This window comes from Colobus angolensis, unplaced genomic scaffold (assembly GCF_000951035.1).
Source record: "Colobus angolensis palliatus isolate OR3802 unplaced genomic scaffold, Cang.pa_1.0 Scaffold311, whole genome shotgun sequence".
NCBI classification, from domain to species: domain Eukaryota; kingdom Metazoa; phylum Chordata; class Mammalia; order Primates; family Cercopithecidae; genus Colobus; species Colobus angolensis.
In genome coordinates this window covers 1,840,298-1,857,410 of record NW_012116389.1, presented here as the reverse complement: position 1 = coordinate 1,857,410, position 17,113 = coordinate 1,840,298, and the positions used below count along the sequence as shown (strand labels likewise).

The 17,113-nt window shown below is 42.2% G+C and overlaps 1 protein-coding gene and 1 pseudogene across 3 annotated transcripts in view; one reads left to right on the top strand and one right to left on the bottom strand.

Annotated features, from left to right (window-relative positions):
• Positions 1–17,113, bottom strand: part of TRAK1 (trafficking protein, kinesin binding 1) — a 133,632-nt gene that overhangs the window by 73,458 nt on the left and 43,061 nt on the right. Inside the window, exon 1 of one of the 3 annotated variants that reach the window (XM_011950940.1) lies at positions 4,010–4,372. The exons of the other annotated variants lie outside the window; for them this stretch is intronic. Within the exon in view, the coding sequence (XP_011806330.1) occupies positions 4,010–4,073 (64 nt within the window). The 5' untranslated portion in view covers positions 4,074–4,372. Of the gene's footprint in view, positions 1–4,009; positions 4,373–17,113 lie in introns of those variants that run through there. 3 annotated transcript variants of the gene reach the window in all.
• Positions 7,228–7,920, top strand: LOC105518093 (annotated as a pseudogene).

Genomic DNA, 17,113 nt, shown 5'->3' with positions numbered 1-17,113 from the left:
TCTTCATTATGGAGTAAGAAGCTGTAAGAATAACTTCTGCGACAATCTACCTGAGTTTCTTCATTTGTGAAATTAGTATGAACTAGACCACCTCCTGCCTCGACATTCAAATCTATCAGGTTATAAAAGGGGGAGATGAGCGGGGATGGAGAGCAAGTCTGATTACAAAAGAAACTGATGCCACGAACAGGTGGTCAAAATGCTGTACCTTGTTCAAAATACCTTTTTTTTTTTAAAGACAGGATCTCACTCGGTTGCCCAGGCTGGAGTACAGTGGCATAATTATAGCTTACCTCACCTTCCTGGGCTCAAACAATCTTCCCACCTCAGCTTCTAAGTAGCTGGGGCTATAGGCTCATGCCACCACATCCAGCTAATGTTTTGATTTTTTGTAGAGACAGGGTTTTCACATGTTACCCAGGCTGCTCTCAAACTCCTGGCCTCAAGCGATCCTTCCGCCTCAGCCTGCCAAAATGTTGGGATTACAGGCGTGACCCACTATGCCAGGCCCCCATCAGCCTTTTCAAAGAGATTTTTTTGTTAAAGGACTTAATAACTAGTACTGTTTCTGAGAAAATAAAATTAAACACTGACCTGGCTCTTCGCCGATTACAAAGAGCTATTACTTTCTTTACACTCCACAAAGGCTCCAACCAGTGTTGTTACTCCTGTTTTCCAGATGGGGAATCTGGGTTCACAGAGGCTCACAGAAATCCCAGGATGTTCCCATACCAGGTGGCCACACGAAGTACAAAACAGCCCTCAAACACAAACAGCCAGCGCTCTTTCTGCCATTCTACCTATTTCTAGAGTAACTACAAAGAGGGTTGTTTCTTTAACATAAGGACATACACTGAACCCAAGCCCTTTTGAAAATTAAAAAGGTGTCATACTCTTTCTAAGCACACTTGAAAAAGTGACCAGCGTAGCCAAGAAACAATCTAAGATCCTGAAACTGACCTAAATAATTCTTTTCCAGCCCCTCCCCATGCCTGGGGCTGCTTTCCACCACCGACATGAGCACAGTTTCCCAAACACACGTGATGTAAAGAATCCCCCAAAGTATGTGCTAAAAATGTAGATTTCTCAGGACTTCTCCTAGTCTGGTGTGAGTCTGAGAATCTGCTTTTTTAATAGGCAGATGATTTTCAATGATTTCCCAAGTTTTAGAGGTTCTGCACCAGAGATGAGATGCATTCAATCTGAATAACAATGACCCTGTCTGACACTAGAGTTTAAACTGTAAACATTGAGTATGTATGTGCAAATTCTGCCAAGACTACTGCTGTTTTGTATTGATTGCTGGCTATTTCAAATCTCTTATAAAGGTTACTTGAAGACACTGAGTAATCAACCCCTCCAATGTCTTATCCTTATAAGCCCCTGTCCCATACCTCTTGTTATATTCTCCTCTGGGGGCGGGAGAGCAGGGCAGGCAGAGATGAGTGCTGAATAGAAGACCACCACAACAAACATTAATAAATGGGAGGAATACAGTTACTTAACACTGAATAAAGTTCTCCTACGCCTCAAAGATATAAGAGAACAGTAGCCATCCCTTAATTCCAACTTCAAAAGAGGGGTCCTAATTGGCCTACAATCTACATTCCCATCCATATACACTTCTTTTTCAGTGCTAACACTGCAATTTAAGTGTGAGTCAGTAACTCTGACATAAATGATGATTCTGCATCTTTTTCAAAACATTTGACTCACCTTTTATTAGTATCAAAAGTTCCCTAAAAGCTTCCCTCATTGGCAATTCAAATGCCAAATAATCAGAGACAAAGCAATAGTGCGTGTCTATTGACTTGCAATAAAAAAGAGAGAGGCAAATAAAAGACAATACTTATAAACAGGGGCAAATTTCATTTCCAGGCTAACCTGCCTGAAGCTAGGAAGGAACCCAACTAGTTAGAAATGTGTAAGCAAGTAACCACAAAAGTAGCACATAATAGAAATCTCCTTTTTGTACGTTTCCTAAACCAATTTCTGGACTTCTGTTCCTTTTATTCCCTACTTTACTGCCTCTTTAAATGGGATTATGAAAATGCCAGTGGTCCCAGTAAATTCTGCCTCAAAAACCTTCTTCCCTTCATCCAAAACGGGATAAAGGATAAAAGACAAGTATTTTGCTCAACATACATTCAGACAATAACAGCAATTAATATATTTACCCTTGAACAGATGAGCCATCTCCTCTTCCATTTTCCTTTGCTCTTAGAGGAAGACAGATCAGGGTCTCTCAGGGCCAAAAGACTCAACTGAGGAAATGCTGGGTAAGAAAATCCTTCTGATGGACACCCAGATAAGAGCAGGCCTCCACTCACCCTCCTGACTGACCATGGCAAGTGACTGGCTTTATTTCAGAGTGTAAAGGGAACTGGATGGTGTGGCAATTGGGTCATGGTATTAGGAAACCTTCTTCCCCCACTTCTAGGATGGCATCTACACCTGACTCATCCACGGGCCTCTGACAGCACCCTGCTGTAACCAGTGCTCCCCAATCCAATGGTACAGTGAGGATGTATTCAATCACTTACTTAAAAAAGTTAGAGAGGGTCCAATGAGTCAGAAATCACCAAGGAAACTAGAAGGAGGTCAATGATGGTTTCCAAAAAGGAGCATCTCTAGAATTTCCTTTTGGGGTTAGGAAACAGAATGGGAACTTGCTTTAAGAATGAATATATTCCAAAGAAAAAAGAACTCATTTGTCCTTTGCCCTCATGACCCTGGGAGCGGCCTCCAATCTTTGTTACTCAAGACAATTAAAGATGTACACAGAACCAACATGACAATGTCTGCATCTAAAGCCGGGTGACAGTGGGGTTGAACTGGCGTAGTTTTTCCACACATTTAAATACCACCCCCTGAGAAAGCCTTAACCCACAGTTGAGGCAAAAATCAGTGGATAAGAAATAATTATGCAGTTTTGCAGTTTACTAACTAGGCCAGGTCCCAGCCTGTTACATCATTCAGGTTAATCAAATGTAGTCAGGAATAGAGCATTCTGAAACTCCCGACTCAATTAAAAAGCACTTACCTTATCTATTAATGGCTCATATAGGGCTGGGAACATATCATCACTGGGGAACAGACCCTCAAAGTGCATATATTAACTGTGCCCTTCTTTTGTGAAGGCATGTGATATGAGGGTCATTTTCAAGAAGAAATTGAAGAAGACAGATTAGATTAACTGTGTAATACACAATTTCTATGTCCAACACCCTGGGAACCTGAGACCCCACCCACTGTGATCTCTCTGAGAACGCACCTCAGTGCTGTTTTCCATGTGCTTGAAACCTCCTGAGACCTGTCCAGCCACACACTTGGCTTCTACCCAGTCTCCCCTGGAATGTGCCACACCCTCCCTGCACAAACCAAGGTAGTGACAGAAGGACACATTCTTTCCCTGCCCTTCCCATCACCGCCCCACCCCCATCTCTGTTGGATCTAACCCGCAAACTTCATTTGAATCACCCGCTAAGTGGTAAGCTGCTTCTGCCTTTTCTCCAGCCTCCGATAGTTCCCAGGTCTGGGCTCAGAAAAGGGCAGAGTCTTCAAGGCCTGCTGCTGACAGTCCAGGAAGCCACCTCTTGCACACACTGTTCCAAGCCCCCAGTTTCCTAACCCCTCCAACAGCAAGAGTGCAGTGAACACATTTCCACTTGCACACATACATGCATCAACAACACACTCACGTCTCACACCAGAGAGAATTCAATCCGATAGAAGTATAACACTTACAAGCCCAGCATACCAAAAACCATCTCCCCTTCTAAGCAAATGATCATACATACTGCAGGAGTCTTTCACGGTAAAGAGCCCTGCCCACTTGCCACCTCCTCCACCATGCCTTTGGAATTGTCGGAGCCAGTGGTGCTAGTTCTGGTACCCCCCACCCGCCAGCCGCCTGTCTCCCCTAACGGTTTCAGGACCCCCCTGCCACCCAGAAGGAGACAATGCCCCTATACACATCCCGGCTGTATTTTGCAGGGGCCATAATTACCATCTGAGCATTCTTCATAATACCAGTCTAGTTCATAATAATCCGCTTCGATAAATTTCTGCATAGTCAGTAGTCTTGCAGAGGAAAGAATGGACTTCACAGCGCCATCAACATCAAGTAAAACGCTGCCATGCCTCCCCGCCCTGCCAGAATATTGGGCAGAAGAACATCCCAAAACACACCAGAATTAGGCTGTACATTCTTAACGACAGTCTGGAGCCAAAACAGGAATGTGGGCAATGAAAAGAAAAATTACATGGGGGAAGGAGGGAGTAGGAGGAGCAGAAAGGAAGGCAATTTGCAGAGCTACCGGAGACCCTGGCAGCACTGCCAATAAAGCGGCACTGGACAGCAGCCCTGAATGGGAGTAGCCAGGATCATCCTATCCAGACGCCCAGAGGGTGACGTCAGGGACACACACCACCACCGGCTGTCTCACTCAAGCCTCGTCTCCTGCTCGCCGCTCATCTTTCAATCTAACCGTTGCCATAGAAACTGGCCGGCTCTGAAAAATGATGCAGAGATGGAGGAAATGTCTTCCAAGGATGCTGGCAGCAGAGGTTGAGAGATGCCAGGCAGGGAAAAGAGAGGGTACAGGCAAGGGAGAGACATGGGGGTCAGCACCATCACCACCTTCAATAAATGTAAGGACAAGCTTATTCACCCTACTCTGGGTCACGACAGAAATAAGATTCTGGATTTGAAAACTGCTACCTTTTAAAATCTGCAAATCATTACTTTTGGTTTCCTTTCTTCAACCTGATTTAACACATTAAACGTCTTTTATAATTTTTGACCACCACTTAAAGGAAATGTAAATGACTTAGAAAATGGAAACATTTTCATTTAGATGCACTACTATTCTCTGCTCATGCCTTTGCTCAAACTTCTAGAAAAATAGCCTGTCACATACAAATAGAGGAGGGCACCATCACAAAGGGCTTGTGCAGTACAATATGCTGTTTCATGGACACTTACATGTGTAATCAAGGTGCAAAAATGTGCACACTAGAAGAAAACAGTCCATTTGTAGGAAGTTAGTTGCCTCTGGGGAAGGAGTGAGGAAATGGGGTTTCAAAACTTTCCTTAGAAATGCACCCCTATGTTTTATTTCCTTAAAAAATACAGTTAATATTAGTTCTAAATGTTTGATATGTTTGAAATATTCATAATAAAACAAGGTAGTGGATAATAAGACAGATTTTAGACTATCCTATAGGTTGAATTTCATTCCCTAAAGCAGGGTCTCTCAACCTCAGCACTAATGACATTTGAGGTTAGATAATTCTTGTTGTGGAAGGCTATTCTGGGCATTGCAGGATGTTTAGCAGCAACCCTGGTGCCTACCCACTAAACGCAGGTAGCACTACTCTCTACCCCCAAGATGTCTCCTTGTCCCCTGGATGCAAAATTGCCTGGTTGAGAACCTTGCCCTAAACCAAAACTACTTACTTCATTGACCTCTTGGCCAGGTACCGTAAGTATCTGTTGGTGTCAACAGCAGCACATATACAGATAATAATGTGTGTGTGTTTCTATACATGTGTATGTCTGCTTCTGTGTGTAAAATAGAAAATTTAAAGGAAAATCACATAGACACACACATCTTATATAGAGAATCTTAGATGGAATCTATACTTTGTACTGATCTATCTCAATCTTCCTAAGTCACTGGAAGCTGAAGAGTCTGTAATGCTGTGTTGTGAGGTCCTCAAAGAAATCTCTCTCTGCTCTGGGGTACCCTCTCCTCATGTTACAGCCATCTCTGGCCCTCATCATTAGGCCTTGCTTGCACATCTGGGCAGGATACCACATCAGACCTTCCCACTTGCCAGGTGGCTGGCTGACCCCATTTGGCCCAGCCTTTAGTGACAGCAGGTCCTGTCCCCTTGTGGACTGCAGGGATCCAATCCTTTGGCTCTATGGATAACAGAGCCTCAAGTCTCGGCGGGAAAAGAGAAGTTAAAGGCAGGGGCCCAAACCACAAGCAGACAAAGAAACCATCCCTGCATGGGGCAGTGGAACCACTGATGTTGACGATGAATTTAGGCTAAAATTGTTAACAGGATTCCAGAAAAGTTCAGAAAATGTAGGAGACAAGGGAATGACACCATCCCTGGCCATGCTGTCTCCTGGCTACCACTTATACCCTGGAGGACCTGTGTCCCTCTGTCACCATCTCTTCCCCCTCCAAGGCATCCCCAACCCAACTGCACATTCTTTATGGTCAAAGTAGATATCAGATCCCATAGCCTCCCTCACTTACTTTATTCCCTCTCCCTGATTCCAACTTGAATATGCATTTTAAGTTTTCTAGGACTTTTGACTATTTAAAGTCAGCAGACAATGATTTTAATTCCTTTCTTAAAACTGCCCCTGCTACCTGACACATCTCATCTCCCCCTCTAGTCTTTTATATCATCCTATCTCCGGCCATGATGGTGCCTCTCAAGAGCCCCACTGCAAGCCACCAAACAGCCCCCTCAGACGTTCACCTCAAGACAGATGAATGGAGGCCGGTGTCCCGAGGTTTTCTGAGGTTTTGTTTAAAGTTCCGTAAGGTCTTTCTAAAAAGATGATGATGGGCCTTATAAACAGGCAAATAGTTAACAATGAACTCCTAAAAAATCAGCAATGTTCACCAGTTCGATCCAATCAGGGTCGGGGAGGCCCAACAAGAATTTGCAAAATGATTTAATAAAGGAACCGGAGGGCTGGTTGCATTGGTTCATGCCTCTACTTCTACCACTTTGGGAGGCCAGGAAGGAAGGATAGTTTGAGGCCAGGAGTTCAAGACCAACCTGGGCAACATGGCCAAACCTCATCTCTACAAAAAAAAAAAAAAGTTTAAACCAGCTAGGTATGGTGGCACATGCCTGTAGTCCCAGCTACTTGGGAGGCTGAGGCTGGAGGATCACTTGAGCCCAGGAGTTCAAAGCTGCAGTGAGACGTGATCATGCCACTGCACTGCAGCCTGGTTGACAGAGTGAGACCCTAACCTCAAAAACTAAAAAATAAAATAAAATAAAATAAAGGAACAGGAAATGTAAACTCCTCAAAGCATCACATGAAAGTCAGACAAGCTTCCTAATAGCTGAACACATGGAAGTTCCTGGAGCTATGTAGCTCTTCATCTGTATCCTTCACAGTATCCTTTGTAATAAACCAGTAAAGGCATTAAAAACATACGCTTATGAGACAATGGTATCTATGAAACTATGAATGATACAAGAGCTTCACTTGATATGGAAGAGTATCCCAATACTGAGGTCAGGAAAACCAAGTACGAACTCTGGAAGAATGGCAAGACAAGTGGGTGAACAGCAATACTGCTTTTCATCAAGAACAAGGACATCAGCTATTGAAGACGCATTTGGATACTTTCCTTAAAGGCGAGAGTTGAAATGGTTGTTGAGATGAAATGGTTTGCAGACCAAGGACACAGTATAGTTGGTGTATAAATCAGTGCACTTGGGATATGAGAATTTTTTACAGAGCAGAATCTTTCTTACTCAGAAGAACCAATCAGCAAAGTTCCTGGAGCCAAAGTATTTAAGAGTTCTTCAGAGAACATTTCATTGCACTGTTGCAGCATTTTTTATCTTCCCCAAACACATATCGACAAATTTGACAGAATTTGGGATAGAGGAGCACTGGTTGCCATTAATCTAGGAGATTTCGAACATTATGCAGATACAGTGTTGTCTCTCCTGGGAAAAGGGTTTCAGTACCTCCGGTCTGTTCTTTCTTATGACCCAACTAAATATGCAGGCCCACTGTCTTATGTTCTACATGCTGAAATTGAAAGGTTGTTCAGTACAATATGCAATATTCATTGTCTTGAGAAGATTGATGAAAGTTGGGGAATTGACTACATTTTTGAAAAGTTATATCTACTTACAGAAAAGTAAATGAGATGTATACAAAATCGAGTAACATCAACATGTTTTTGAGTTTCAGCAACTGAAAATTATGCTAAAGTGTGAAAAGGTAATGCATAAATTTTTTATTGTTTACAAATCATATCAAATATCTTTGTTCAAAAATGCACATAACTTTTTTTTTTTTTTTTGAGACGGAGTCTCGCTCTGTTGTCCAAGCTGGAGTGCAGTGGCACGATCCTGGCTCACTGCAACCTCTGACCCCAGGTTCAAGTGATTCTCATGCCTCGGCCTCCTGAGTAGCTGGGATTAAAGGTGCGTGCCACCACACCCAGCTAATTTTCTGCATTTTTAGTAGAGACGGGGTTTCACCATGTTAGTCAGGCTGGTCTCAAACTCCTGACCTCAAGTGATCTGCCCACCTCAGCCTCCCAAAATGCTGGAATTACAGACATGAGCCACGATGGTCAGCTCTCTTTGCCCATTCTTAACTAGGCAGTTGTTATATTTTCAAAACTGCATATATCTTTGTAGAAGAAAATACATACTAAAATGTTAAAGTAGCTCCTTTGGGGAGGAGAGGAGACGGAAGATTATGACTGTGTGCCTTACAGACTGCAAGACTTTTTACCAATCAGCATGTATTACTTGTATAATTAAAAAATAAAAGAAAAATGAGGCCGGGCGCGGTGGCTCAAGCCTGTAATCCCAGCACTTTGGGAGGTCGAGACGGGCGGATCACGAGGTCAGGAGATCGAGACCATCCTGGCTAACATGGTGAAACCCCGTCTCTACTAAAAAAATACAAAAAAACTAGCCGGGCGAGGTGGCAGGCGCCTGTAGTCCCAGCTACTCGGGAGGCTGAGGCAGGAGAATGGCGTGAACTCGGGAGGCGGAACTTGCAGTGAGCTGAGATCCGGCCACTGCACTCCAGCCTGGGCGACAGAGCGAGACTCCGTCTCAAAAAAAAAAAAAAAAAGAAAAATGCAATGAATATTACTTAAATGCAAGATACATAGAAAAACTGACATTCTATGAAATTTAGAATTGAAGAAATGTAATACTTCAGCAGGGTTCAACTGATCCCAAGAGTTATATAAAAGATTAGCTTTCATGATAAACCTTTGTCTTTTACTGAAATCCTAGCCATCTCTTTGCACATGTTTTCTCCACATACAATTTTATATGTAACAGAATCAAGAAACAGATACATTTTAATGAAATAATCCAATCTATATGGAACAATGCATTCTCAAATTATAAGAATAAATTTTGTTAAAGTTAAAAAAAATACAAGGATACAAATCCCTTATTTGCTTGCCTTTTTGTTTTGATAGAAACCCCTTAAATAAAACATGGCACATTTACCTTATGGCACTATGAATTTGTTTAACATTTTATTCCTACCCCATTACCATAAAACAAGTAAAAAAATAACAGATTTCATAGTTAAGAGCATGGGCTTTTGGAGTCAGATGGTCTGAGGTTTGGTACGGGCTCTTTGTTTTCCATGTCTGTGACCTTATTAGATACATCATCTCATCTGCTAAATGGGGGTGATTATAATACATTCCACAGAGACAGGGGAAGCTATAATCAATTAGTGTATGGCAGAGCACTTAACACAGTGCCTAGGACAAAATGAGCTTGCAATAAATGTTAGTTGTGGTCATCTTCATCACTCTAATCTTTTTTTTTTTTTTTTAAGGGACATACGCCAGGAAATAAACAATTAAAAAGAGGGTACAAATTCCTAAGCTATAATTAGGGAAATGAGGTAGAAATGCCATTTGTAAGCTTTTTCCAGCATAACTGATCCAAAGGCACTGAGTTCACAGTAATGAGCAGGAGTGACAGGTGGGGTGAGGTAGGGAGTTAGGGACCCTACATCAGTGACAATACATGACTGAGCACAGCTTACATTAAGTCCAAAGGCTGCACATATCCAATTCACTTTTTAAGCAAATGGGAAAAAAACAAAACAACGTATAAATAAGCACAAAGGAAACAGCATCATTTAGGGGTGATTTTTATGAGCTTCAAGGCAATTTCAAAGTGAACTACAGTAAAACTCTTTCATATGCTCAGAAAGACAAAGTAATCTGTCCATAGTTCTGCAAAGAGTTTCACAATTAAAATTCAAGTCTATCTGACATCAAATCCACTTTCCTTCATGCCAAGAGTCCCAACACCCCTGAGGGTTACAGCTCTCCCTCGGCCCAGGTTTACTGCAGCTGAAAAAGCAGACTCCTCCCTACCATGACCCTACTCTCCTCCATCACTGCCACCAGAAAGTCAGGAATAAGAACAGGTTCCAGGACCAGCCTCAGGTAAGCCTCACAGCCACCTGGTCAGCCATTCCTTAGTCACATCTTCAGCTGCCCCATTTAGAAAGTGCTGACTGTATACCTGGCATTTAGTACTTTATATCTCACTTACTCCTCAGACCTCTTGACCTAATGGCTCCCCCATTGTGGATACAAGGAAAGGGGTCTTAAGTGGTTTAAGTCACTTGCCCAGGATTGCACAGAGAATACCAAAAGCATCTGGATATAAACCAGAAATGATCCCCGTCCTAAGCCTTTTCCACTTCTCAATAAGTGAATGAAAAAGCATCCAAGGATTATCTGCTAATGGAATTTGAAAGAAAAAAAAAAAAAGAAGAGGTACAATTAAAGAAGATAAAGACTCAAGTTAGCACCTTGAGAAAACAAATTGAGAGAAAACAAATTGAGAAGTTTTTTTATAAAAAAACAAAACAAAACAAAATAAATGATCAGGAAAGTAAGAGTTAAACTGAAAACATCTATGTAACTTTGTGATATTAAAAACAAACAAAACAACTCTTTCCAGCTCTGTCACATAAGTGGCTAAACAAGGACACCCCTCAAATCCATCAGCAGCAAGTCAACATTCTGGTGCCCAGATTTAGGTTAGACCTTAACGGGGCTCCTTGTAGAGCTGCTGATTCCATGTCTTGGGGCAGGGGAAAATCAAGAGGGACCTGTAACACCAGGTTTCAAGAAAGCAAAGACCACATCAAAAGGTCTGGGGTAGAAGTGATAAGATATACAAAAGCCATCTTAAAAGGACTACCATGCACTGTGTTGTGACAATCTGAATATCCAAAAGAGAACAGAGTTAATAATGGTTAAAAGAGACAAGGTGAGCCTGTAAAGGCCATGAATCTTCAATGAATATCAAAATGTAAAGGGCAACAGGGCAACTGATATATAATGGACGGGAGAATATATTAGGAAGTTATTTTTAATCCATTTTAGGAAGCAGCAGAGGTGGGTATGTATGACTGCTCTGTTTCTGCCACTAATGCCTTTTATAAAACAGTGTACAAATACGTCTCTAAGTAGGATGGCTCTGAATAAGCCAACCCTACATGGAAGGAGGAAGCAAGTATCAAGAACAGAAAGGCCTGACGCTGTGGGCACAGACTACCACTCAGGTAGGAGCAGGATCCCCCCCAGGGCTGTAAGATGATGTATTAGCCAGAGGACTCCAGAGGAGAGCTGACTGCCCACACTGGGGCCCCAAATTCCTGGAAGATAAAAGCTCAATAAAAGCTGCTAATGATAACAGTAAGACACTAAGCAACCTTGTACGTATGTTCAAACATGTTCCAGATGAGTGTGTCATTTGGATGGGACACTGGGTCACAACCACAAGTGGCCAAATATAAAAAATTTGTCATTTCAGGAAAAGACATCAGGTCGAAGGTAGCCCCTCCAAAGATAATGTCCACCTGGAAGCTGTGAAGGTGTAAAAATGGTCTTTGCAGGTGTAATTCATTTTCTTCTTCTTTTGTTTTATTTTGTTTTTTAAGCCAGAGTCTCGCTCTGTCACCCAGGCTGGCATACAGTGGCGCAGTCTTGGCTCACTGCAACCTCCACCTCCCCGGTTCAAGCGATTCCCCTGCCTTAGTCTCCTGAGTGGCTGGGAGGCATGCGCCACCATGCCTGGCTAATTTTTTGTATTTTTGGTAGAGACAGGGTTTTGCCATGTTAGCCAGGCTGGTCTCAAACTACTGACCTCAAGTGATCCGCCTGTCTCGGTCTCCCTAAGTACTAGGATCACAGGCGTGAGCCACCGTGCCTGACCCTGCTGGTGTCATTCAGTTAAAAGTCTTGAGATGACATCATCCTGGATTGAGGTGGGCCCTAAATCCAATGGCAAGTGTCCTCAGAAGAAAAGAGGAGAAAAGGCCCACAGAGGAGAGGACAACGTGAAGACAGAGCAGAATCTGGAGGCATGTCGCCACAAACCCAGGAACATTGAGGATGGCCAGCAGCCACCAGGAACTGTGAGAGTGGCAGGGAAAAGATTCTCCCTCAGAGTGTCCAGAAGGAACCAGCAGTACCAACACCTTGACTTTGGACCTCTGACCTCCAGAACTGTGAGAGAATAAATTTCTATTGTCTTAAGCCACCAAGTTTGTGGTAATTTGTTATGACAGCCCCAGGAATCTAACACAGCTGCTGAGATCATATTTTCTTTAATATCTATTAAGATTACTAGATCACTGCAAAAATATAAAACAGATTCAGAAATCACAAATGAATGAATTAAACCCACAGTACCAATGCTTATGTTAAGTGTGAGTATCAGGAGTTTTGTTGTCAGTGCTAAAAGACCTTTTGTGAGCATTTAAAAGAATCTAATAGATTTGGTCTGTGATGTTAAGGCAGATCTAATTAAATATATTTGTAATCAAATTTAAATGTTTAAAAGAATTTAATAAAATTTCTAAGTCTGTACTTATTAGTTGTGTGAGTATATGAATATTCCAATTTATGCAATACATTAAAAAGATGAACACTAACAACTGAGCGATAAAGTATATATAAATGATGCAGTTTTGAGTTTGCCCGAGTGTCTCAGACCTCACAGATCTTGCCGCATCCCACCTTCCCCCAGGCCTCACAGGTGATCAGCACAGGCATGCCCAGGCCCTGATGTGGCCATCTGAACAAAATAACTTCCCAATTCCTATGCATCCCCAGTGCTCCTCCTTCCTGCTAGCACACAGAGCCCTCGGAGGTCCCAATTCCCCTCTGGAACCTGCCCTCAGACTCCAAAGCTTTCCTCCCTGTTGGTCAGGGCACCTGTATGCCAGACCAGTCAAGAAGCCTACAGCAGAAGAGAGGAAGATCCCGGAAGAGGCTTTCTAACCTTTCGTCCTTGAGGGGGCCATGGGGCTTACATGAAAGACAGCCTTACAAGCAGGCCTTCCTTCCACTTGCTTCAGAAAATTAACTGAGCAGGTGCTTCTTTCTGCAGAGTTATCTTTCTGATATTTATTTATTTATTTATCTATCTATCTATCTATCTATTTATCTATCTATTTATGTATGTATGTATGTATGTATGTACGTATGTATGGAGTCTCACTCAGTCGTATGTATGTATGTATGTATGTATGTATGTATGTATGTATGGAGTCTCACTCAGTCGCCCAGGCTGGAGTGCAGTGATGTGATCTTGGCTCACTGCAACCTCCACCTCCTGGGTTCAAGCAATTCTCCTGCCTCAGCCTCCCGAGTAGCCACCATGCCCAGCGAATTTTTGTATTTTCAGTAGAGACGGGGTTTCACCATTGAGCTAGGATGGTCTCAATCTCCTGACCTCATGATCCACCTGCCTCGGCCTCCCAAAATACTGGGATTACAGGCGTGAGCCACCACATCCAGCCTGATCTTTATTTTTTAAAATGTTGCCACTGCCAGTCACTGAGCACCCACGGCAGAAGGCAGGCTGCTAATGAACAGCTTGCTGTCAACTGCCCCCTCCGAAAACATCTCCTCCTCATTTCAGGCACAGGCACCAACCCACCTCCAGGGGAAGGTGGGGGAACAAAGCTTGGCTTTTACAGAACATATCTAAAAGCAGGGAGATGGCATTTGGCAGAGTACTGAGGAGCCAACATGTATCCTGGCCTCGATGTAGTTCTCATTAAAATCAACCCTACCTCTGAGAAGGAGAGAGAGAAGAAAAAGAGCTTGTGTGTGTGGTGGCATCAGTACACGGCCTGCATGGTTCTGAGTCTGCCTCCTGCCAGCCTGGCAGACTGTATGGGAAATCTCACTCCTATGTCCAGTAAGTCAGGTAGCAGGTGCCACAGGCCTCAAAACACAAGTAAACCAGAAGCTCAAACGGCCCCATATTCCATTCATGCCAAAATTCAGCTGAACCACAGTAGCCTGGGCCCATCACGGAGGGTGGAGTGTGAGCTGAGCTGTCATGTCAATTTCCCACCTGAGTGCGTTCCAGTTTTGTCTTAGATATGCTGAAATAACATGAAAAAGAAAAACTGTCAATCTGTACAGAATTGCTTGCCAGGCATTTTTCTTCTTAAAAAGAAAAAAATAAATACTCAACCTTGGAATCTGGTTTGATGAGAAAAAATGAAACCTGGCAGGTGGCAGGTGACAAAGTAAGCCCAGGGACCATGAGGGTAGGTCTGCTGACCAGTATGAGTACCTGGCTGTGGTGCTCACCAGACACTGTGAAAGGCTCCTGGTGCTGTCACGCACCCTGGTACAAGGCTGCCTTTGATTACCTCCCCAAGACGGGCATCTTCAATTCCACTCAGCATCTGGCGCCCAGGCCCACACCTGGGTGGAGACATCATGACTGCATTTGACTAATGGAGAGGACGTGATTGTGCTCCAGGGTGTCACTGCTTCTGCCTTTGATCTTGCAGCCATCTGTGTCAGCTAACAATGGTGGAAAATGGGCCCAAGGAAGAGTCCGCATATGTGAGCAGTAAGAAGAGAGAAGGCACAATTCTCAGGGCTCACTTAGGTCCTTGCCTGTAAACAAAATGGCCCCAGAGCTTGGGGATGGCAGAAAGGACATACCCAGAGTACTTGGGCATTTACACAAGAGAAATTCTTGGTAACTACTTATAAATACATTATAATGTATCTATCTTGCATTAGTTTTTGTTAGCAGATGATAATGAAAAGTTCCTGGCAATTAGATCCCCTTTCCAACTCAGTACAACCTCTACTCCACCCTGATAATTTGTCCTTCCTCCCTTCATTCAACCCTGCCTCACCACACACATCTAGGTGACAACAGACTCGCTGATGTTCCAAAAGATACCCCTCCTCCAAACACACACACACACACACCCTATGCTTTCTTTTAGGTCACCACTTCATAAAATAATAAAATTATTGACTGCACTCCCCTTCAGAAGGTCAGCACTGTGTGCGATTTATTCATTTAATTTGTATAGGTGTACTGCATTTTGTGGTGTCTGTACTTTTTTTTTTTTTAATAGAGACGGAGACTCACCGTGTTCCCCAGGTTGGTCTTGAACTCCTGGATTCAGGCAATCCTCCAGCCTCACGCCCCCGGAGTGCTGGGATTATAGGTGTGAGCCACCATATCTGGCCAGTGTCTCTATTTTTGTTTCACTTAGGATTTTAATTAAAATGAAGGCAATCTTTAGAAGGTGGCAACAAATAAAATGATCTTGTTATTCTATATATGGGTTTTAAATCTTGTTTTTATGAAACAAGATAAGGAAGGAGAAAGCTTATTTTTTAAATTTAAAAACATGTCTTTGCATTTTTGCTTATTTAAGCAGCATTCATTAGGCACCTCTTCAACAAAAGGCCCTGGGAAGAGGATATTGGCCCATTCAAGCAGACATGGACTCTGCTCCATTCATTTACTCTCTGAAGATGAAAATTACTTTTGACAATTTGTAATCTTCTGGAATTTAAGCCTCGTACATATCTAAATCTTAACAAGAAAAGTCCTGGGTAATTTAAAACATGCTTAGACAGTTCAGTGTGTATGTCTACAGTGTTCTGTCTGAGAATACTTGTAGGAGGTTCTCTAGATTATCACCTGAACACAATTTAATAGCACTTGCATTTGAAAAAGAAAACAACACTACAATTTCTATAAAACAAAAAGGTCCCTATTCTTTTAATTCCTATTTTGCGATACAGAAAAACTCAAATTAAGAAATGACCATAATACCTGCAAGTTATGCACATGTACCCTAGAACTTAGGTATAAAATTTTTAAAAAGTAAATAAATAAATAATAAATTAACAAAAAAAAAAAGAAGAAGAAGAAATGACCATAAAACAAAAAACAATTTTAAAAAACTTCATCATGGGATACCATTAACTAGAGAGTGAAAATCTCTCAAAGAAACATTCAAAGAACCATAAAATATTTAATGCTAAATAATTTCCAGATAAGAAACCGAGTCCCAATGCAGTGATAAGTGATTTGCCCAAGGTCACATATTTAGTCGGTGGATGATGGAGAAATGGCCCTCTCACGCAGGACTGGTGGGTCTCCAACCACTTTCTCTCCTCTCAGAGTCACTTAGAAGAAGAAAACCTTCACTATAAAACAACGTTACCCAACCCACAGAGATATCAACTACTCCACAGTGATCAGGTGCATCTCTCAATTCTAGCTAAACTCCACAAATAACATACACTCCTGCTCTCCCCTACAAAACTGCCCTTGGTACAAAGTTTGAGAAGTTGATCTCTTGGTAACTTTGAGTTTAAGGGAAAAAAAACCCATCTTTCTTGAAATTATATGCCATATTCACAAAAACTTTAGTCATTGCCTTCCTGACAATTACCTGTTGGTTATTTCCCAAACATTCACTAATGAATAACAATCTGCACAAACTAAGAAAGAGGTAAGACATCCCTCCTCGGGTATCGAATAAAAAAATCTTTAGGATGTGTTTAGGCTTCTTAAACACCAAATTCAGTGTTTTCAGGCAAATTGCTTATACTATCTGGCCTGATATCCAGAAGTAAAAGGGTATTCACTCATGTGTTGTTTGGGGAAGAAGTAGAAATAGCCTGGATTCCCAATAATAGATGAATGGTCAAATATAAATGACAGAATATTAAGCAATGCTGAAAATTGTGTTTTTCAAGAAATTTAATGCCAGGGGAAATAATCAACATATAATATTTATTTAAAATGCATTATGGCCTTAAATATATGTGTTGCAGAAAAAAAAAAAATCTAGAAAAATCTCACAAAAAGTGAGTGGTGGTTGCTGTTAGTCATCTTTTTGTTTTTATTTTCAAAATCACTTAAAATCAGCATACTTTCGTGATAGAAAGAAATATTATTTTGTCCGGGCATGGTAGCTCATGCCTGTAATCCCAGCACTTTGGGAGGCTGAGGCGGGTGGATCACCTGAGGTCAGGAG